At 41.5% G+C, this 21,115-nt stretch overlaps 3 protein-coding genes across 5 annotated transcripts in view; 2 read left to right on the plus strand and 1 right to left on the minus strand.

Moving 5' to 3' along the window:
* Positions 1-2: 2 nt before the first annotated feature.
* LOC122415553 (uncharacterized) lies at positions 3-4,215 on the minus strand. 2 transcript variants are annotated; one of them, XM_043427754.1, is made up of 6 exons: positions 4,088-4,215; positions 2,362-2,522; positions 707-2,269; positions 486-545; positions 265-385; positions 3-172 (listed from the first exon to the last, which is right to left on the minus strand). In XM_043427754.1, exons 2-6 carry the CDS (start codon positions 2,394-2,396, stop codon positions 29-31), a joined length of 1,923 nt encoding a protein of 640 aa, XP_043283689.1. In that variant the 5' UTR covers positions 2,397-2,522; positions 4,088-4,215; the 3' UTR covers positions 3-28. The 2 variants fall into 2 exon arrangements, with proteins under 2 accessions (XP_043283689.1, XP_043283688.1); XM_043427753.1 differs by lacking the exon at positions 4,088-4,215 and adding an exon at positions 2,609-3,572.
* On the plus strand, positions 3,709-11,880 carry Snx27 (sorting nexin 27). The gene is made up of 7 exons (XM_043427755.1): positions 3,709-4,169; positions 5,252-5,389; positions 5,613-5,837; positions 5,975-6,285; positions 7,135-7,373; positions 7,789-8,070; positions 8,584-11,880. Exons 1-7 carry the CDS (start codon positions 3,847-3,849, stop codon positions 8,650-8,652), a joined length of 1,587 nt encoding a protein of 528 aa, XP_043283690.1. The 5' UTR covers positions 3,709-3,846; the 3' UTR covers positions 8,653-11,880.
* A 4,604-nt stretch (positions 11,881-16,484) lies between these two features.
* The window catches only part of LOC122416258 (microtubule-associated protein futsch), a 33,138-nt gene continuing 28,507 nt past the window's right edge, over positions 16,485-21,115 (plus strand). For both annotated transcript variants that reach the window (XM_043429019.1, XM_043429020.1), the window contains exons 1-2: positions 16,485-16,886; positions 19,191-19,439. In XM_043429019.1, the coding sequence (XP_043284954.1) occupies positions 19,193-19,439 (247 nt within the window). In that variant the 5' untranslated portion in view covers positions 16,485-16,886; positions 19,191-19,192. The remainder of the gene's footprint in view (positions 16,887-19,190; positions 19,440-21,115) is intronic.

A 21,115-nucleotide genomic window follows, 5' to 3' on the forward strand; every position in this document is an offset into this window, starting at 1 on the left:
AGTTCTTTTTTTTAAACTTTATTAACTTTTATCTGCGTTCTCTTTTCTCTTCTCTTAATTTCAAAAATAGTTGCCGCTCTGCGACAGTCAGTTTTGTGAAATTTTCAATGTTGGGAAGGATAATTTTTGTGAAGTGATTGTGTAACGACTGCGGAGTCCTATGCGGCAAGAACTGAAAAAAAATGAAGAGTGCAACTTTTAAATTGGAATTCGAAAGTGAGATGAACAAATCTGTTCGCTGTTTGAACCAATTTCACAACTTACCCCGTCATCGATCAGTTGGCTCCATACCAGTAATCCCTTTCCTTTGCAGACTTTTCTATTTCTGAGCAAATACTTTATCATTATTTCTTGTTCTTTGCGGTTAAATGGGCCACCTCTCGCCCTGTAATTGAAATTTCAGGGATTAAGCGTCGCAAAATTCAGCCATAAAATTATTCGGATTCACCAAAACTTTGCTGGTAACAACATTTTTTAATGCCTACCCTCGCTCTCCCATATCGTTTCCCCCCAAACCGCTTCGCCATTTCTGAACTCTTGATCCCCTGAAATATAATTAACAGCATTATTAGATTATTTATGCATAATTTATCTGAAAATTATCTCGTACTAAGAAATGTATTTAAATATACATTTCTTCAAATTCGATTATTTTTTGAATTCACAAATTCCATATGCAAAAATATATCAAGAAAATTTTACGTACGTCAGTTCTTTTCTGGAACGTGTTTTTTCGTGATTTATTTGTTTTTTAGTGTCGACATGTTCCATGTACAAGTTGCTATTGTAGTGAGATTCGGGTAGAGCATCCCACATATCGTCGTCATCACTGGAATCGTCGTAAAGCTCCTGACGACGATCATTTTCGGGATTCTGAATGCCGCTAGGGCCGGCTTCGTCCTGCTCTTCCTCAAACCATCTCCTCGTCAGACTCTTTTTGGAGGTGGTCTTTCTGGTCAGTTCATGATCTTGCCTGCGAGAGTATTTCCTCCTCAATCGTGTATCATTTAAAGAGTCTGATAGCGAAGTGTCAGAAGAGGATTCGATATATTCTTCGGATTCGAGAGACTCGGACATTTTTTTTTTGAAGGAAGTGAAACTGCTTTTTTCTTGAAGATTTAACAATCTTTGTTTGGGTTTTGTTCCCGTGGCACCGTTCGCATTCTGTCCATGTTTAGTTCTATATCTTTGTTCCGTTTCTTCCTCTTTTTCATCGTCATCTTCCTCATCCGGTGATCGGACTTGGCGTTCTCTTCTTCGCGAGTTTCTTTCATTATCAAGTTCCCTCCCTTTGTAATTGTTTCTTGTGCGTTTATTTCCGGTTGTTTCACTGTCACTAGAGATTTCATGCACATGTTTTCGTTTTGATGGCTGTGATGGAGACGATTTTCTTGAATTTTCCGATGGCTTAGCTGCACCTTTGAAGCCTCTGTAGCAGATGTTTACAACTTTCGATTGGTCAAGAGGATTCGAAATTTCAGCCTTTGCTTTCCTGCGCTCAGCAGGTATCGCAGCATCAGCAAATTTTGTTCGAACATTTTCCTCTGACGAGGGAATTTTCATTTCAATCCAATCCGAATCGCTGCTGGCTGACAACTGCGGAGACGCTGTTATTGGGATTGCATCGCCAGGACTTCTTTCTAATTTTACTGGCATCTCGGTGTCTGGACTATTGAAACTACCTGGAAAGTCAACAATTGGTTCTTCCTTTATCCGAATGAACTCTGGATCCACGTTTTCCGCGTCATTCAGATTAGAGTCTTCGGTGCGAGTTGATTTGGTTCTCCTTGAACGAGTTCGCACTGATCTTTTTTGTTGTTGATTCTCTACATTGCTCTTTAAAGCCAGTTTCCTTGTTTCTCTCTCAAGTGCCATCATTTTTGGTTTTACTTCTAATTCATACTCCACATTACACGGTCGTTTTTCATGACTCAACGTTTCTTTGGCAGCATCACCACCTGCCAAAGTTGGTTGGCAGATTTTTAAATCCGACGCGAGAACCACTGCCTGAGACTCGTCCACATAATTCTCCGTAATAGGAATTGACTCCTCTCTTGGAAGGGCTGTATACATGGTCTCGTTAGTTCCATGTGATGATGAATTGTTCTCGCTGTCACTAGCTAGTCGAGTCATGGTTTCTGAATTGTTTAACACGGCTACTCGGTGCGGATCATTATTCCTTGAGGTAACGTTGTATCTGTCCCTGGAGCATACGCCGTACAGAAAATGTTCTATGATGTAATCATCATTAGGACCATGTGCGCTTAATCTGTTAAAGCAATGAATATTATTACAATTTTCAAAACGCATACGGAATTTTTATGAAACTAATGAAAACAAAAGGAAATTTTCTATGGATACCTGAATTGGTATGGTTCAACAATCATTTGCGCCATCTTACATGCTGTAATGAACTCAACATCGAAGATTTGGGCTCTTGGGTAGTGATTACGCCCATATGCTTTTCTCGATGTGAATTTTACTAAACATTCAGTGTCATCTGTAATGTCTCCACCGAGATTCTGAAAAACAATAACATACAAGATAATAAAAATATTTTACGAAAAACTCAGTATTCTGCCAAATGACGAGAACAAACAAAAATTACTTTTATTATGCCTCCTAGAAAGGCACGCTCCTCATCTTCTAAATCAATTAGATGGAATCTCATTGGCTCGTTGTTAACGCGAAATAATATCATTTTGTCAAGATAGAGAAATTGAGAAATAGATTTGCACTGAAAGACTGGGTTTTGAGAATCACCAATTGTTTTTTGTGAAACTTCGATCTTCAAATGAAGAGGTTATGTTGAAAAAAATCTTTTGCACTCGCAAGTTTTGAAGAATGTTCTACAAGAATATTTTCACTTCACACACATGTGCACGTTTGCAAAATTAGTATACAAAACTTGTTAATTTTCGCTTTTTTATTTTGAATGAAAGGATTTTTTTTCCTAAACTTTTGGTTGATACACACAAGATTGATTTTTTCCCTTTACACATATGAAACTGCACAGGATTAATCGAAGTATAGCAATAGATATTGAAATCGAAAAGGACAGGTTAAGTTTGCAGTTTGTTCCAGTTTTTTTTAGGGTCCATGATGTCCGAAAGAAGTAGGTTTTTCAACAAAAAAATAAACAACGCTGTAACCTTGCAATAGCAGTAAGGACACAATTGGCGCGTGAACGATTTCGATCGTCAATTCTCATTTTTATTCAGTTACTGACTTCCGTACTCTTCTAAGATCACTGTAAAAGGATTCGCGATATATATATCAATCACCGGTAAATGAGAATGGGATTATTTCGGCGAATGGGGAAAACAAAGGGCGAGTTCGACTTTTTCGTATAGTGATACTTTGTATAAGGTTTTCGTTATCCGATTTGAACGAAAGCTCATAAAGAGAAACCATTTAAATAATAATCCGAATTGAACATAGTACATAACGCGTAAAAACTGAATGATTTGGAAAATCGCAATACTTTTTTCTTTAAAACTTTCGACCGCACTAAATTCTTTGAACTCTCGAAGTACCAACAAACGCAAAGAAGGTTACAGAAAACGTTAACTTGTAAAGGATACCGGCGAAAGAGTGAAGGATGTGACGTCACAAAACGAAACCGAAACTAAGGTTTTCGTTTCGTCGCTTGTCGCGCCCTGTGGGAGCAGCAGTGGTTACTGCAACTACAGTCGACGAGGAGAGAGGGCTGTGGTGGTGGGTGGATGGATGCGAAGAGACGAACAACAACCGCGTTAACCGGAATTGCGCAGGCGCAGATTATTTGACGTTCGGATTTCGTCGAAAGCGCGACTGAGAAATGTCAATGGGCGGTCATAGTATAAGATGGCGGATTCTGCATCCGAAGTACGGCGCTCGCCAATTAACGAGGACGGTATGAATATATCAGTGACAATGGTTAATAACGGACGCGTGCCTCAACATTCGATAAATACGTCGAACCCAATGGGCCAAGGACCACGATGCGTCACGATATACAAAACTGAAACGGGTTTTGGGTTCAACGTACGGGGACAGGTCAGCGAAGGTGGACAACTTAGAAGTATAAATGGTGAATTGTACGCACCCCTTCAACATGTCAGTGCTGTGTTGCCACATGGTGCTGCAGAAAAGGCTGGAGTTCGGAAGGGTGATCGTATCCTCGAAGTGTGAGTTATTACTATTTATTTATTATCGTTATCGTTCACTTTTATCATTCGTTCGGCATCTCTGTTTTCTCAATCATTTGGATTCGTAACTCTTCGTTCACGAGCATTGTGTGTAATCTATATGTATATATACATAATAATAAAGATAATGATAATATGCTTTAACATTGATCTATATATTTATATTTATATGCACACACATTCTTATAGCAAGCATTGCTCAGCTGTCAATGTATTCTTGATGAAACTAATAAACTGTCATATTTATGTATTCATTACGTATCGGCCTGTCAGGCTGTCTGAAAAGTGGGTGATGTCCCAACAAGTTTAAATTATTGTACCTTCATAAATTGATTGACTGATCGTTTGTTCCCAAATGAAAATATACGAAATATTGAATATTTTGTCATGTGTGCATGCGTGGATTCAAACATTTTTTTTAGTAGACAATCGAATTTTCGCGTTTATATTTCCACCATGAATTCGAGAAAAAGGTCAAATAACAATTTGAATTCTAAATTCTTCACGAAATTGTTTTTTCCGTTGAAATTTATCAACTTGTCTCGTAGTTGGGAGTTAAACTACGTAAGCATGATCACTGTTTCACCGTTTATAAAAGTATGTATTATTAGCTTTCATCGAGTGGGTGTGTGTACTATGATTGTACTTGTTTTGAAAGTTGCAGTCAAGCTAGTTCCAATGTACAATATCAAAGGTTAGGAACGGTGAAGGTGTTGGGTGAATCACATTAGAACCTACCTGTTCCCTACAGGTAGAGGGACAGTTAATACCGAGTCTCGTGATATCTGATTCGCACCACACATTTTGATTCCAAATGAATTGAATGTAGATTTGAAGACGAAATGCATTTTTGTGAATTAGATTCATGGAGTTTTGAACACATAATTTATGTTTCATAAATCAAATATACCGTCAGTGATATAAGGTACCAATGAAAAATATTTGATATTCTACCTAAACACGTACCATTTTTCTCATCACCAACCATCCTGATTCTGTGGAATTATTCCTTGACAATTAAGATCTGGTTTTGTAACGATCGTGTTCAATTTTGGTTTCAGTAACAACGTTAATGTCGAGGGTGCAACTCACAAGCAGGTAGTGGATTTAATCAAATCTGGTGGCGATGTCTTAACGTTGACCGTAATTTCAGTAACTCCACAAGAAGCTGAAAGATTAGAACCGTGCGAAGATTTGAGGTAAGTTTCTGAAAACAATTCCACTGAATAGAAAAGTACTTCATTGTCATGTGACTTTGAACTTTAGAATTGTAAAGGAATCAGCATTTTATTGAAAAATTCTTTTTCTGTGTTTCCACGAGTCAAATTGTCTTGTTTGAAAATTTGTTTGTGAAAAACAGTGAAACATAGCAACAAATAGAAGCGTGATTAATGCCCAAACAACTTTTCGCATTCATTTCAGCTATTCCTCAGTCGACTATAGCGAAAAGCGTTCTTTACCTATCAGTGTACCGGATTATCATGTCCGTGAAAGAAAACATGAGCGATATGTTGTTTTCAACGTTTACATGGCAGGACGTCATTTGTGCTCAAGGCGGTATCGGGAATTCGCCGCGTTGCACATGGCATTGAAAAAAGAATTTATTGGATTCAATTTCCCGAAGTTACCTGGAAAATGGCCTTTCCAGTAAGACATTTTTCGCAATTTATCAACTTTCATCAAATTGATTCAAAGAAATATTTGGCTCATTACTAAATTTCATTTCAAAGGATATTTCTTCTGTGCTAATCTAATTCATATTTTCGGTATTAATTTATTAACAGACTCAGTGAACAACAATTGGACGCGAGAAGACGAGGACTCGAGCAATATTTGGAAAAAGTATGTGCCGTACGTGTGATAGCGGAGAGCGACGCAATGCAAGAATTTCTGACAGATAGACTCGATGAAGACGGCGATCAGGGCCCTGCTGTCGACCTCAAAGTTCTTCTTCCAGACCGTGAGGTCGTTACCGTAACTGTACCCAAAGCTGCGCTAGCGAAAGACGTATACGATGCAGTTTGCTACAAAGTTAGCCTAGACACTGAAACCGCCAAGTATTTTTACTTATTCGAGATCGTCGAATATAATTTTGGTAAATATCATTTGAAAATCGTGCAGTTATAATTTCTCATCAAATATATTTGACGAATTTTAAACTTTGAAAAAAGTAATGATTAGAAAGGCAGCATTTTTTTCTGTAGCAATTTTACACGAACTGGCGATAAAGTCCGGAATTTCATATTCGAATGCGCAAGAAAACGAGAAAAAGAAACTCCAGAAATCAAGTCTGAAATTCGAAGTCCCATTCTATTCTGAGAAGATTGAACCGAAACAGTTTTTTTTCTACAAAATTCAAACTAATGAACGACGATCCCGAAATTTGAAACTCAAAGGAATACAGAAGTTTTCATACAAATTTCTCGTTAATGAAAAACATGTTGAAAATATTCAATGAGGTAGGAACCACTACTGTCATTTGTGTGTCCATTTATCCATTCGCAGGCCTCTCGCTCGTCAGTTTTGTAATTAGATTATGAAACATCGATCGTTTCTTTTCCTCAAGTAAGAGTATTTTCCTCGTTCTTAAAAATTGCCACGGGTCTCGAGTCCAAAAGTCAAGTCCTTATCGATCATAAGATCAAATTATTCAAAACGTATGAAAGTGCATTAGTTCAACGCTCGCTGTAATGTCAAAGCAAGTATCGTTTCAATGATGCAACAAAATTTATAATTTCTTCGCATGACTCAGCTATTTTTGCAGTTATGCAAAGAAAAAATTGATCGGACTTTCCGCTAAGATGTCAGTTTCGAAATCCGGGAAGACAGAAAACAAAATATTTTTCTTTTTGCTCTAATGATCCATTATCGAATTATTATCACATTTTTATTTGATTCACCGACGACTAAATAGCATTTGCGAATGTATTTTTTTTTTTTTCAGAGCGGAAACTGCAGCCTCATGAACACCCGCATACACTCTATATTCAAAACTATTCAACCGCAAGTGCGACTTGCTTAGCAATACGCAGATGGTTATTCAACGTATCGAGGCCCTTGAGCGAACAGGCGCTGACATGGATATTTTGGCAAACGATTGATGAGGTTAATAGAGGCCACATCACGGCGGGCGAGAGATTGTATCAATTGAAAGCGCTCCAGGATGCTTCTAGAAAGAATGAGGTACGATGTATGATGATGAATTTACGTGTACTCGATAACACTGGTCAACACGATTTTTCTCACATGAAAACTACCTTAAAATTTTACTTTTTTAATATCTCTCACGCGAAATGAAACTTTGACCTCACCTCCAGTTTTCACGAACTTGAGAATTTGGCAACCAAAACTTCTTGGGAGATTCATTGACCAATGTCAGGTCGAAAATATTTTCGTGACATTGAAGAATTAGAAACTCCGTACGAACTTTCGGAGATTAATATTAGAAAAATATGTATTGATCATTGTTATGAATTTAGATACTTTCTTGGATGTTTTGACCATAAGAGCAGTTTTTTAATTCTTTAATGAAATGAAATTGGTTCAACGTTGATGAACATATAAAATGATGAAGCTCACCGAATATTTTTTCTTTCAGTATCTGAAATTGGCGAAAGAACTAAACGGCTACGGTGACATTGTTTTTCCACACTGTGCCTGCGATTCGAGAAAAGATGGTCACGTGGTAGCTGCTATTGGAACTGCAGCTTTCAAACTACATGCAGCTAAAGAAGACGGAACTCTGGAATCGCAGGTCGTCGAATTCCCGTGGAGAACTATAACACGGTGGGAAGTCGATGAGGACGGTATGGCCTTTTGTTTTCAATACACGAGGCAAGACAACCGACCTGCTCGTTGGCTCAAAGTCTTTACATCATACGTAAGTCTACCATTTATCATTATCGTTTCATTTTTTTTTTATTGCAGCCTCGATCTAGACGCAAATTATTTAAAAATTGTATTCGCTCGAGGCTCAGTTGTGGAAAAGCATTTTTTATGAACGTTACACCAAATTCTCATTCAGTTTCATTCGGGCGAGAAAGTTCGACGTTTCCTGAACGGACGAAAACTTGAATTTATCGAAAAATCTTGCTGGATACGTTTTGTGGGCTTCCAATTCTTTCCAGCTTGTTGAAATAAAAATGGATTCGAAAAGATTTAGTCTTTTGACTTCCAATTGAAGGATAAAAGATTTGATCGATCGAAATTTACTGGGACCATTGAATTGAGCACGCGATCGGGTCTCACAGACCCAGAGAATGTCAGAGCCAGCAAGCAATGCGTGTGTTTTAAATGATGAAAACTCCGTTTAACAGGATTCGTACGTCTCCCTTCTCCCTGATTGAAAGTGAAGGGTTACAAATAAATTGATTTATTAATTATTTCGCTGCAGTACACGTTCCTGGCAGACTGCTTCGACCGAATTGCTCAGGAGGCGAAGTGGAATGATCCAGTGGAATGACAGAATATCAAGAGCTGAAACTAATCCTCAAATTGTAAAATAAAAAATGGAAGAGACATAGTAAAGGATCCCTAAGCTATTATTAATGCGTTTTAGCGAATTGCTTCCAAACGACTCGTTCCCTGAAAAGCGATGGCCCGATAACTAGTGCATGGATAAATTTCATCGGAGAGCATTGAATTTCAGAGCATTATTATGAGTTTCAATGCCAAGATCGAAGGGCTCCGTTCTCCGTCGATCGGAATAGTTATCGTGGGTCATTTTGTTTTTCTTTTCTCTCCATGCAAAGTAATTGCGATAAAAGTCACGATGCTGGAGAGAAAAAACAGAAAATTATCATTCCTCGCCTTGAAATAATAGGTCGCATGAAATTTATAAAATTCTTTTACGCGCAGATTGAATATGCAAGATATAATTGGAGAGCTGGGAGTGAGGAAGAGAAAAAAAAAATACTAAAATTGTTAATCGAAGAACCAACCAATGCATATCCATTAATTGTCTAAATTCTTTATTATTCCTCGTTAAATTTATTTTATTATAATCTTAACACATTTATGCCATCCGAGATCTAGTTTTAAAAAGCATCTCTCGTCGAATGTTACACACGCAGTATTGTAATGTAAACATCGTGGGTTGAATGTTAACACGTGATGAATGTAAGCTAGAAATTCAATGGTAGTCGTACTGTTGAACGAATACCTGTATACATCGTATACATATTTCCAATGAGATGAAAATTGTGAAAACGTCTTGACATCACTCTTTTAATTGGAGCTATTTCAATGAGATGCAATGAACACCAAAAAAAATGTCTGTATCGATGATTTTATTGTGGCTCAATATGATCGTCAGTAAGAGAATGATAATCGATTCGTTTGGATTAAAAGTATTTGGTATACTTGCTCATTTCACAAAGTGTCCAGTTTTTTGGCTTGAAAGGGATCAGATTTCAGTTTACGATACCGGGAACGCCCAAGGCGAAATCAGACTGTCCGGAATCAAGAGATATCAGTGACTGTTTTACGATTCATCGGTTTTTATCGTGCCGAGCTTCGGCAAATTATCGAAAATAAAATAAAATAAAATACATGAAAATGTACGGTACCGAGACACAGTGCATGAGGCTGAAGTTTGCGACGTGAGAGTCCAACGAAATGAACGAAAAATATAAAAAATTGTAATTCCCCAATTTTTGCCCTCCACAATTTGCAATTGGCAGTTTTTCAACCCACGTAAAATGACTCGTGATTTGAAAAATTGGATAATCACAGATATCTTTTTGCACGTTTCGTCGGACTCTGCAAATTGGGCTTTGCAAATTTCAGCCTTGTCACAGCATCGAAGGATTTAAAATTACGTATGTACGAGAGTTCGTTAACGCTCGAAAACACACACACACACACACACTTATGTATGGAATATGTATACTACGTGTAAAGAATGATCGTTAATGTTTGAAAACTTTATTGAAAAGACAAGATAGAGCGCATAGGCTAGATAAATGTAAAACAGTTAACCTATTTACGCGCAGATATTCACCCCGAACTCTGCGTCCTGTCATAGACTGAAGTCCTTCATCCGGTGAACGCTGTACACAGCGAATGGTCGAAAAAAAAAAAAACTAATGCAATGCGACGGTCTATTGGAAAAACAGTTTACGGAAAAGAGCATTTTCGTGGCGGAACATTATGGCTGTGAGAATTAAATAATTTGTTAACTGATCGTCGATGCCGAAGAGCTGAAAAGCAGATTCGAGTTTGAAATAAGAGCAGGCGGTGAGCTTCGTATTTCTCGAAAATCAAATTTCGGTGGAGAAAAGTGTGCAGCAGGATTTATAGCGAGCGCGAAATTGATGAATCGACTCAAATATTTTCTTGCAACTCCGACACCGATGAACCATCCTCGGCATTGAGTTTCCTCAACTCAGCTTTATAATACTTTTACTGCATCTGGCTTTCAGCCTGCGAACACACGCGTCCAAGCCACTCACTATTTCGACTCTAATATTGAATGTAAAAATGAATCATGGTTTGTCTCAGATGCAAATGAAAATTCGTTTTCATAGATTCTTTTTCTTCCTTTTATAAACACGAATTGGACGGTTCGAGGGACATCGCGATGGTGAGTTGATCAGCCGTTCTGTTGCCAACGAATTTATGAAACTTGTAAACTGTTTTTCTAACACTCCCAAGTCGCAGGACTTATCGCACGAACGAGGATAAGAGTAAACTCAATAAACAGCGTATTCATAGTGTCACTATAAAAATAAGTAAGACGAAGATTTGTCGACGGAGGCGTTTTACGATACGAGAATCGCGACTAAAAATTCCAACATTTTCATGTACGCTCGTGTACGCGAGTAGAATGTTTTACAAAAAAATGAATTGTACGACTCTTGTCATAACGAACCATTGTAATTGTACGTTTTAAGGAGTTTTTCCGTTTCGCGAATCCGAATAAACCGAAAGCATTGATCCTGTTCATTCTGTACAATGAAGTCGAGCCATTAATGCCAGAAAACTGTGAAAACGTTGAACCGCGAACGTCTGGATTTACGTACGTTGGTCGACGACTTTTACGGTGAATATCGCTGTCTCTCGATTATTATGGCAAACATCTCGAAACGGGAGGTGTCCGCAGCGCTTCAAATTTCCAAACACACTTTCCGCGATGCCCGTTGGGACGCCGAAGTCCGAAAAATTGTGTTAAACTCTGCGAAATATTGCTCGTGGCTCGGAGAGCCGAAATTTCGAGGGCATTGAATTCGCCAGCGCTGCAATTATTTGCGTCCACACGCTTTATTATCGTTAATAAATAATCCACTGGCCGGCGTTGATAAAAAAAAAAAAAAAAAAAAAATAACCCCGATTGGTGCTACTGAGAATAAGGATTTTTTGATTTTCATGAAAAATTTCACTTTACTCTGGCCGAATGACGTAGCGTATTAATCAACTTAAAAATATGTTTACCATTAAGAAATTTGGAGAACAAAGTGAAACGAAACGAGAGAGAAAAACGAGAAGCAGCGGAGGGAGGCGACAGGATTTAAATAAATGAGAAAAATTATAGATATATAGAGATATACAAACACGAAACGAAATTCAACGTCGAACAAAATATATTCTGTACCTTTACAAACGCAGATGCATTGGAAAAACATCAATTGAATCATCGAAATATTGACGAAACGATGCACAGAGAAATACAAAGTTATCTTACCTGTTGAAACGAGCATTTTATATACTTTTCCTCTCATTCCTCGTATTCCATCCCACAAAATTTCATTACAAAATCATTTTTTTAACTTGAAATTTTCTCTAACCGTCGTTTTAAAACGTTTTTTTTTCTTTCCTTTAATGCCACTTTGCTTCTTCACTGTTCGTCTCGACGTTACTCAGCATTCGGCGTTTCGCCAAATCGATTTGTTCTGTTGAAAAACAGGGCTCGTACTGATTCGAAAAAAACCTGCGACGGCGGGGTCGTTAACCCCACGAAATCGTTACGAACCGCGGAAAGCCACTGAATTTCATTTTTTAAATTGCTTTATCTCCCTAACGTCATTCCCCTTCGATCGACATTTACGAAAAATGTCAAATTTCGAAAATGTTGTTTCTCGTGATTGAGCCGAATGAATTTTGATCGTTGCAACGAAAATTAAGTTTTATTGAAAGCATTCGACAGAATTCGCTGGTGAAAAATTGAGAGAAAAAAATGAATGGACATTTTTTCTCCCTGCTTCAGCTCTAAATTTATCGAGTTAAGTGATTTTGCCGAGAATCCTTTGATCACACGGAGCTCTTTCGTAACACACATCGAAAATCTTTAGTAGCCCTGTAACAATGCAGAGGTCGCGATTGTACTCGTGCAAACGTTTTAGCGTACGATGGATTCTCGGGAGAAAAAAGCAAAAGGGTAGCGCAGCGCAGGATCGTGGTTGGGCGTTCACAAGGCGCCGAGACGACGGCGTATCTCATCGATCTGACTCGCCGAATACCGCAGTCACTTATGATATACTCCGGCTACGTCACACTCGTCGACGAAAAACCTCAATTTATTAGTAATTAGACAGAAATATTGAATTTCGCATTCGTATTTGGATTTTTTCAAATTTTTCATTAAATTACAATCTCACTTTCGATTTTTGCTGTTACAAACTTCGTCAGAATTTCAACCGTCTGATTCGTCACCGTTTCAATATTGAGCATACTCGATGGTATTTTTTTTTTTATTGAATTTCGATTTGATGTTCCCAGGGGATCGCCAAACGTGACAGTTTTCATCCCACACGTTGCACGATTCCTTTCTGACATTTTCACTTTGTTATCCGAGGGATGAAATTTTTACCGATTTTTGAAGCCTCAAAGTATGGAACTTTTGAAATAAAAGCTGCACTGATGAGCTGACACGAGAATACGGAAAATCAGATTTTAGTAAATGTCTGAAAATATATCTACGAATTAATTCGCATTAGAGTGCGAATTTTCACTGGAGAAGGTGCTGGAATTGATCGATCCGTTTTGACTAATTTTTCGTCATTTTCGAAGCTGATTTATTGTGCAATTTTGTTGTCATCGATTTTTCATTACTCTTTGTAGAAAGGCAATTTCGACATTGGAATGAATCCAACAACGCTCTCGGGGGCTACAAATGTGAAATCCTTTGCGTCTTCCAAGGCGCTGTCGAGCGAAAACCTGCAAATTTTTCATTCGAGCTTCGTTTGAATAATTAACTGGAACGCGTGGTCATTTTTAGTCGCATTCCCAAAAGGAAATTTTTTGTGCTTCAATACTTGGTTGAAAATCGCTAAATTGACGATTCCGGTACCGCGTGTGTTTTTGTCCCTGTCGCTTGGGACTGTAACTCGATATTGGTACTATATTGCGAGTCGCGTTGAGATCGAAATTTTTGGAATATATCATAGTTCTCAGAGCTTTGGACGATAACCGCAGAAATGTGGATTTCCAAAAACTTTTGTTTCGTCAAAAAATTTGTAGAACCCAAAAAAGAGATCGATTCACAGTCGATGAGAAAATTTGATTGGTTGACCGACAGAATAATTCTCTTTTCCGTACAAATTATTGTCGTACTCAGCTGCTAAATCGAGTGTGGAGCAGAAAAGTTGTGTTGCTACCGCGGTCGTCGTATGTTGGGAGAAGGAACTTTCTGAAGTGGGAGGCTTCGTAGTAGACTTAACGACACTATGATGACAAAGCTTCAGACTTACTGTCGCCAGGAGGAGTCGAAGATCGCGGTAAAAGGACTGCGTAGAGGCGTTTGATGTGTCAGAAAAGATGAGCCGAGTACGCGTGCCCGTGTGCATGTGACAACTCTGCGTGTTTCGTGCGTGGATCGAGCTTCGGAGGATATTCGGAGGCGGGCGGTGTAGTACGAGCTGTTAAAAAGCATCGAGCGCTTCGCGGCGTGCATAAGAGCGTGCAGAGCACAGCCTAGCAGAAAGACACGTTTATGTTTTTGCTCCCGTTAGTAAATGCCGGTCAATACTAGCGCCGCACACTGCGGCAGTGGGGGCTAACGGAAGTACCATGCTGATCGAGACGTCTATCCGGCTAACGAGTCACCGTCTGACGCAATTCACGCTTTTTCCCATACGTATGCGGCCATCCATCGACACATTGCTTTACCGGCAGCACTCGTCGTTTATCTGCATAGCCTTATAAACGCTCATGTACAGAGGATGACGCTTGGATCGCTTGGATTCAGTTGACAATTGAAAAAACGTGTTTTTTTTCCCTTTCTTTCTTTCTTTCTTTTTTTTTTTTTTCTTCGGAATCAGGAGCTTTTGGTTTTGTTCGATAACTCGCGAAACCGCAGCGACAAAGAAGGGAAGGAGCGAATAAAAATTTCATGATAAGCGACTTTAGTCACGTTCCGGCGTACGTTTAATTAACGATGATGGTTCTTTGAATAATTATATTGGTACGTACACCTTCTGGAGAGGAAGAAAATCGATTTATCCATTGTTGTATATCGGAACACTTGTACTCGGGTCACTTTAAAATGTGAGTGGGTTTATGTGGCGCAGGAGGAACAAACGTTCGCAGGCAACAAAGCGTCGCAGCGCGAATGATTCATGCGTCCCTTGAACCGTGAGAATAGCCGGGTTTCTGGATTGTCGAATGCGAAAGCTTCTTATCCATATTTTATTTGGGCTCACCGCAAGTGAAAAATTGATGAATTAGTCACGACCAATCCCATGGGCTGATCATTAGAACGAGGAGAATTCTCTTTCTACGAATTGAACGGGCGCGGTGGCTCGGTATCGAGCATCGCAGTCCGTAATAGCCAATTTTAATGTCTCCCGAGTGCCGCACGAAGGAGAAAAAAAAAGTAATTTTCGGTTAGAGATCTCACGATCTGGACACCCGGTAGGTAGAAGCTGTCTCTGGAGGATCATTAAAAAATTAGGGCAGCGAGTTCGAAAGAAATTTTCTTTCAAGTTTTCGCTCCTCCGACCCAGCGAAATTTGAGATAACGAATCTCAGAAATTCTTCAGCCTAAGTTTCCACGTCAATTAAAAGACGTGCAGGGTGTACAGATTAAATGTTGCTTTAACGAATTTCTTTGAGATCGTGCAATAAAAAAGAATCTTATCGACTTGAAAAGCGCGATTTATATAAAACGGCACGTGTCACGGCCTTGGCCCGCAAGCCTTTCCCAATCGCTTTAATTAATCGAGCAGCACAACAAAGTGGAAAATAACTACGAAAGTCGAATTCGACTGTACAAGATCTCTTTTTCGCATTTTCTCTCTCCCTGCTCCACTCTACCAAAATTTCAGGTAATAAGAACGGGGCAGAATAAGGAAATTGATTTATGTTAATTAAGGGCGATTCACGGGCTCCTGCGGCGACTCTACACACACACTGAAAAATTCCTCATATTTCTGCATCCTTATAATGTCGTTCTTGTTCGGCTCTATAAAAAAAAAAAAGCGACATTTCCTTACCGCAATATTTCGCGTGATTCCTAAAGCCGCAGAAATCGCGACATTTATATTCCTCACCGATGCATGTGGACTCTGTGAGCTTCGCTTAATTGCAGTTATATCCTCAAGTTGACGTTCGAATGTGCGACAGTGCGAGCTGGAAAATACGTGACAGATTTGCCTAACAATGCGTACAGCCCGAAAATAATGAGGAGAAAAATAAAAGCGGGAGGGCGATTAGGGCAGGGAGGGGGAGGGGAGTGCTCCAGCGCCACAATGTCCTGGAGCGGGAAACTCGGTAACGAGAGTGCTTGGTAGGTAAGCTGTAAAAACCGTTATCGTAGCGAGTGATTAGGGAAGCCACGTGTTTTTGGTCAATAGAACGAATCGGTGATTAGACGGTGCGGTAGATATCAGGTGTCTTTTTGTTTCCTGAAGCTGTCAACGCGACGAGAGAGCGCTATGAGGGGGCAGGAGAGGAGCGGAGGAGGGGAGTGTGGAAAGTTGGTAGTGGAAAAGGAGAATCGGGCGAAGGAACGTCCAAGTATTCATTGCCGGTAATTCGGATTTCTGGTGATGCGGCTTCTTCGGTGGTTCGAGTCGTCGCTACATTATATCGCGGGTATGTAACAATCGCGGTTTCGCGACGGCACGGCAGCAGGGTGAATAGTGTTGTTAAGGGGGAGGGATCGGACTCGTCGTTCCTCAGCCAATAAGGAGTCGAGCTTGGGGTCGGTGGCGCGGCGGTGGGAGTTTGGGGTGACATTGCGCCATGGAGAGCAGCAAAGGTACCGCCACGGGTGGACTGTAGGAGAGGGGAGATTTTCCATGTACGTGAATATAGCGCAAGGGGGTCCGCATAGCCCCAGTCGTCGAGTCTGTCAGAGAGCCGGCAGCTCGCAACGTGAACTGCTGCCGAGGTTTCTGCAGCTTCGAAAGCTGTCTCACACTGTATTCGAACGTACGCGAAATACACATTGCCTCACGGTCATAAAGCTCATTTGGGTCGTCAGTCGTTCGTAACCGTTCCTTCATCGTTCATTTTGCCGAGCTCGAGTTTTTTGCCGGGGTATAGAAAAAAGCGAAGAAATTGAGAGAACTGTCGGTGGGAAGAGTAGAATCGACTGAGTGGGTGGGCGAACTTTGCCTGACTGTTTAGTTTTTTGTTTCTCTTATTCACCGAACGCACGTAAGATTGATCTCGTTGATATAATAACATCGCGACTGAACGACCGGAGGAGAGCAAAGCATCGGCCAACTCTGGATACCCTGGGATAAGAAAAAAACAGTAAGTACAGCTGATTCACCTGCTTTTAGTGCTTTCGGACGGTCCGAACTGACTTTCGATAATAAAGAAAATTCAGTTAAACCAGCCCGAGATAAGCCGAGACCTCGGACCGGCTCATCCATTATTTAATTAATTCAAGCCCCCCTATCGGTCCGACAGAAAAGAAAGCGCAAGCTCTCCGAGCCGTGCGCTTCGGGTTAATGAATTCGGGCGACGCACCCTTTTTCGAGAAATTCTCTTCGCGTCGAGGGAATTTCTCGCTAAGAAAACGGGACTGGCAAAGAATACATATATTGTTGAGCGTAAACCGGGAGGGTCGCGAGGTTGCGTGTGATTTTTATTGGACGTACGGGAGGTTAGGTAAGGGAGGGGTTGTTACTAGGTGGTCGGTTTGCAGTGGCGACGGGAGGTCGCGACTGGGGTGAGTCGCGATGATTTCATTCGAATTTCCGTTGCCACCGGCGAGCGCGCGGATTCTTCGACTAATCCGCAGTTTATCCGTCAAAATATCCTTCCCGACGGGCTCGAAGCCTCCAGACTTTTCATGCCGTTTCTCCCGTGCCGAAAATACTCGTCGATCCCCAGCTTTGTCGTATTCCCCGAGCGATAAAGCTGCGGAGAACGCGAGCTTCCCAATCCTCGAGCTCCCGAGGCTCCCCGTCACCGAGTCCTCGCGGAACCGGCTTTTTCAAGCCTCCCCACCGCCCTTCCGTCCCCCCGCGACGAACGCACCACCGGACACATGACCGGACGTTTTTTGACCGATCCAACGAACAACGAATACAATCAATAAGCCTACGGCAAAATGGGCACCATAATTTCTCCAACGAAAATCGAGACGGTGCGCCGCGAAGTAAATTTAGATCAATGATCTATACTTACCCGTTGCTATACTTGCGTCGGTGGTCGTTCAATCCTGCGCAAACCCGCTCCCGATACCCATAGCTCCTTCTGCGGATGGTGGTGCTGCAGACACGGCAGGATAGTTGCCCATTAGATTCTGCGCAATAGCCGTTCGCGGATTGCAATACTCATTGACCGCGGACTCTTCTCCGGAATAATTCTTCACCTTTCTTTCACTCGGCGATTCTTACTTAATTTATGAAAATCGGAAGGGCTCCTCGCTCGGCCATTTCGGGCTTACGTGCTCGAGCTCCCGATCAGCCGGCCGCCGAACTTTATTCTCCGTGCAACCGGCTCCCTCGCTGAGTCGAGACAAATCTGGTGCAACCTTGTGGCGCAGGATCCGAGACTATTTCAACCTCCTGAATTCTCCGGAGGAAAATAGATTTTTTATTCAGTGCGCGCTTCGATTGACGCTTTTTTTTTTCAAATACTCATCTCCGCCGATTAGCTGCTGCCGGCGGCTCGACTGTCAAAAGGTTCGACTCCGTTGATCGCCGCTCGGAATCATCACCCGAAGACTCTCCCCTCAAGACCGCTTTTTCTCGGGCATTCTCCGGCGACAGTTGAATATTTTTCTCGGGCAAACGGGACGGAGGTTTGGCGAACGGTGCACGAATAAGAGGGCGTGAACACCGGGGACACAGCGGCCAATTCGGTGCTACATTTTCCTCATTTTTTTCACCCCGACGGACGAACCTGTCGATTTTCGCTCTGTACAATTTTCATTCCAACATTTTCCCAGCACAACTGTTCAACGCCTTTTCTCCAACGATAGCTTCATTCGGTTCGTTTTTTCGAGTCAACGACTATTCACCGACGCGTCTAGATTCGCTGCAGCGTTTATTGATTGACTGTGTCACAACGGTCGGTTTGTCCAGCCCAAATTCGCAAATTGTAACAACAACCGAGTCCCGCTCGTCAAAAAGATGCTTCAGAATCAAAGAAAGTTCGGGGGGGCCTCGTTTTGGGTGACTTTTTGTTTTGGGACCTAAATTCGAGTTCATTCTGCGACAGCGAGCTGTCCGATAATCGATGGGAGAATTAAATTAACGGTCTTCCCAAACGACAGCAAAAAGGGGGGGGGGGGGAGAATGACGAAACTTTATTCCAATTTTCAGTTTTGTGTTCTCACTCTCTGTCTGTGATCCTTGATCGTGAACGAAGGGACTGAATAAGTCTGAATTTCGTTTTTAAAAATTGTTCGAACGAAAGGAAAAAAGTTGAATAAAACGAGAGTTTGGAGTCGATGAAATTGGAATATTTTGAGTGTCCGAATTTGGACAGGAGATGAATTGAAAATAAAGTCGGTTCTCGCGAGCTCGGACGGATCGTGCGCTCGAACAATTTGAGCGATTATCTTCCGGTGCACTTGTTTCAATAGTGTCACTCTGCTTGTAGATATGAGTACTACGGATCCGACCGGCGATCGAGGAGGAGGAGGAGGGGGCGGGGGCTTAGCATCAATAACACCAACTGATGATAACGTAACTCCAGTTACATCATCAACAGGCGTCGCAGTTTCACCGGCATCTCATCATCAGCAGCATCCACCACCTTCGCCCCTTAGCGGATGTTACCTTCTCGTCGTGCTTCCTGAACCTCATACCGCACAACACAAAGACCTTATTCTTAATCGTCTTGCCAAAGGTAAGATTCGAATCCTTCGAGAATTTGGTTCTCTGTGGGATGAAGAATAAAAATCAGCTCGAAACGAATCGAGTGGTCGTCGATGGGGACGATTATTTATTCGTTTTTGACAAGTAGAATCAATTTTACAAAAATGTTATCGAATTTTTTTTCAATCAAGTCCAGTCATTTATTTTCGGAAGGTGAATTTAATTTTTTCGGTCTTTTTTTTTCTTCTTCTCATATTGAATATTGAATTCGTAGCTTTTCAGTGGGTTCGATCGATGGAAAAAATAATGAAATAAAAGTGAATTTGCAATGTCCTCTGAAGTGCTGTAGTTGTTTTATTAGTGGGGAAATAAATTTGGAAAGTTATCGAAAAGACTTGGAAATCGGATGGCTCCTGGCCAGAGTGTCCGGGAGCGAATTCGCTCGGGTTGGGTGGATAACGCTTTGAAAAATGGATGAACAAGGGGAGATGAGGAATGGCGGGAAAAATTGGGTCCCGTGGGAGGTTCTCGCTGAAAAAAAGTTTTGAGTGAATTTTTATGTTTTTTGTATAAATATTTACAGTTCGCGTTATACTACTGCAAGCTGAAAAAGTTATTTCGACGATGCGTAAGGCAGCGGCGCGGGGGCCTGGGTAGCTCGGTTCGGCTGGAAAGGATTCGGCGAGTTTTCTACTTCTATTCGGTTTGTGTGGTCTTTGGGGTCTCGCGTAAATTTAGCGAGGTTTTTCAAACGGCCGAAGGGCGAGCTCGAACGGCGAGGAAAGTGTGCTGCTCTACTTGGTGCATTCTTTAAAGAGCCATAAAAAGAGATGGCGGCTCCTCAGGCCTCTTTCCTCCTTTTTGCAAAGCCCCTGCATTTCAAGACGATTCGCGACTACGTAGACGCATAAATGTCATGGCGTCGTGAGCGCGAGACGAGGAAGAGGCTGCCAGGGGGTTGCAGCGGCGAGTGTGAGTCGCTACGTATTTATAGACTATTGGACAAGCGGCAAGGGAATTTGGAGGATCCAACAAAGAGGTTTTTCAACTGCGATGCAACCGAAACCTCGACATTGTCGGATCGGACGAAAACGGAGTGGAAAGTCAAGGGATTTCGACGACAAACTCTGAATCATCGAGACTCCGAGGTGGCAATCGAAAGCTTCGAATTCGAACAGGGACACCCTCCATCCCTTTTTCCCTCAACGATCGAAAGATCCGGACCCTCGGACAAAAAGATTGCAAACGAGTTGACAGGTCAACGAGAAATCACCGACCGAGCAAACCACCGACGTCTAAATAACGCTTTTTCCATTCAATTATTGACATTGACAGCTGTCAGGTTCACATGTTTTATTCGTGCTGGGTAGCACACACCGTACCGACGACATACATCGGTGGCTCGGCAGCAGCCGGCACGCTAATGTGGGAGAGCAGAGCAAGCGAGACAGCGACAGCGCACATGCGCTTGGCACGCTGCACCGAAAGTGCCAATGAGCCCGGCTGGATCTGTGACATATAGATATTGAATTTAAAGAGCCGCACCGAGCGCCTTAGCGTCAGGCTGGAGGGCTGTGGATGCGCTCTTTCCCGAACGAGACCGCAGTTTCGGAGAATTTTTCAAGCCTCTCTAATTAATCGAGAACTCGAAAAAAAAATCATGCGGACTCTCGACTTTCCTCTGCCTACTCGCCGACTCCCATTTAA

The sequence above is a fragment of the Venturia canescens genome, chromosome 9, assembly GCF_019457755.1.
Source record: "Venturia canescens isolate UGA chromosome 9, ASM1945775v1, whole genome shotgun sequence".
NCBI classification, from domain to species: Eukaryota; Metazoa; Arthropoda; class Insecta; order Hymenoptera; family Ichneumonidae; genus Venturia; species Venturia canescens.

Coding starts and splice junctions, on each gene's coding strand:
- LOC122415553 (XM_043427753.1), bottom strand. CDS start 2,701: ATGATATTATTTCGCGTTAACAACGAGCCAATGAGATTCCATCTAATT. Junction 2,523..2,608: donor TTCTAGGAGGCATAATAAAA/GTAATTTTTGTT, acceptor ATTGTTTTTCAG/AATCTCGGTGGAGACATTAC. Junction 546..706: donor CGTTCCAGAAAAGAACTGAC/GTACGTAAAATT, acceptor ATTATATTTCAG/GGGATCAAGAGTTCAGAAAT.
- Snx27 (XM_043427755.1), top strand. CDS start 3,847: ATGGCGGATTCTGCATCCGAAGTACGGCGCTCGCCAATTAACGAGGAC. Junction 5,390..5,612: donor GAACCGTGCGAAGATTTGAG/GTAAGTTTCTGA, acceptor CATTCATTTCAG/CTATTCCTCAGTCGACTATA. Junction 6,286..7,134: donor GATCGTCGAATATAATTTTG/GTAAATATCATT, acceptor TTTTTTTTTCAG/AGCGGAAACTGCAGCCTCAT.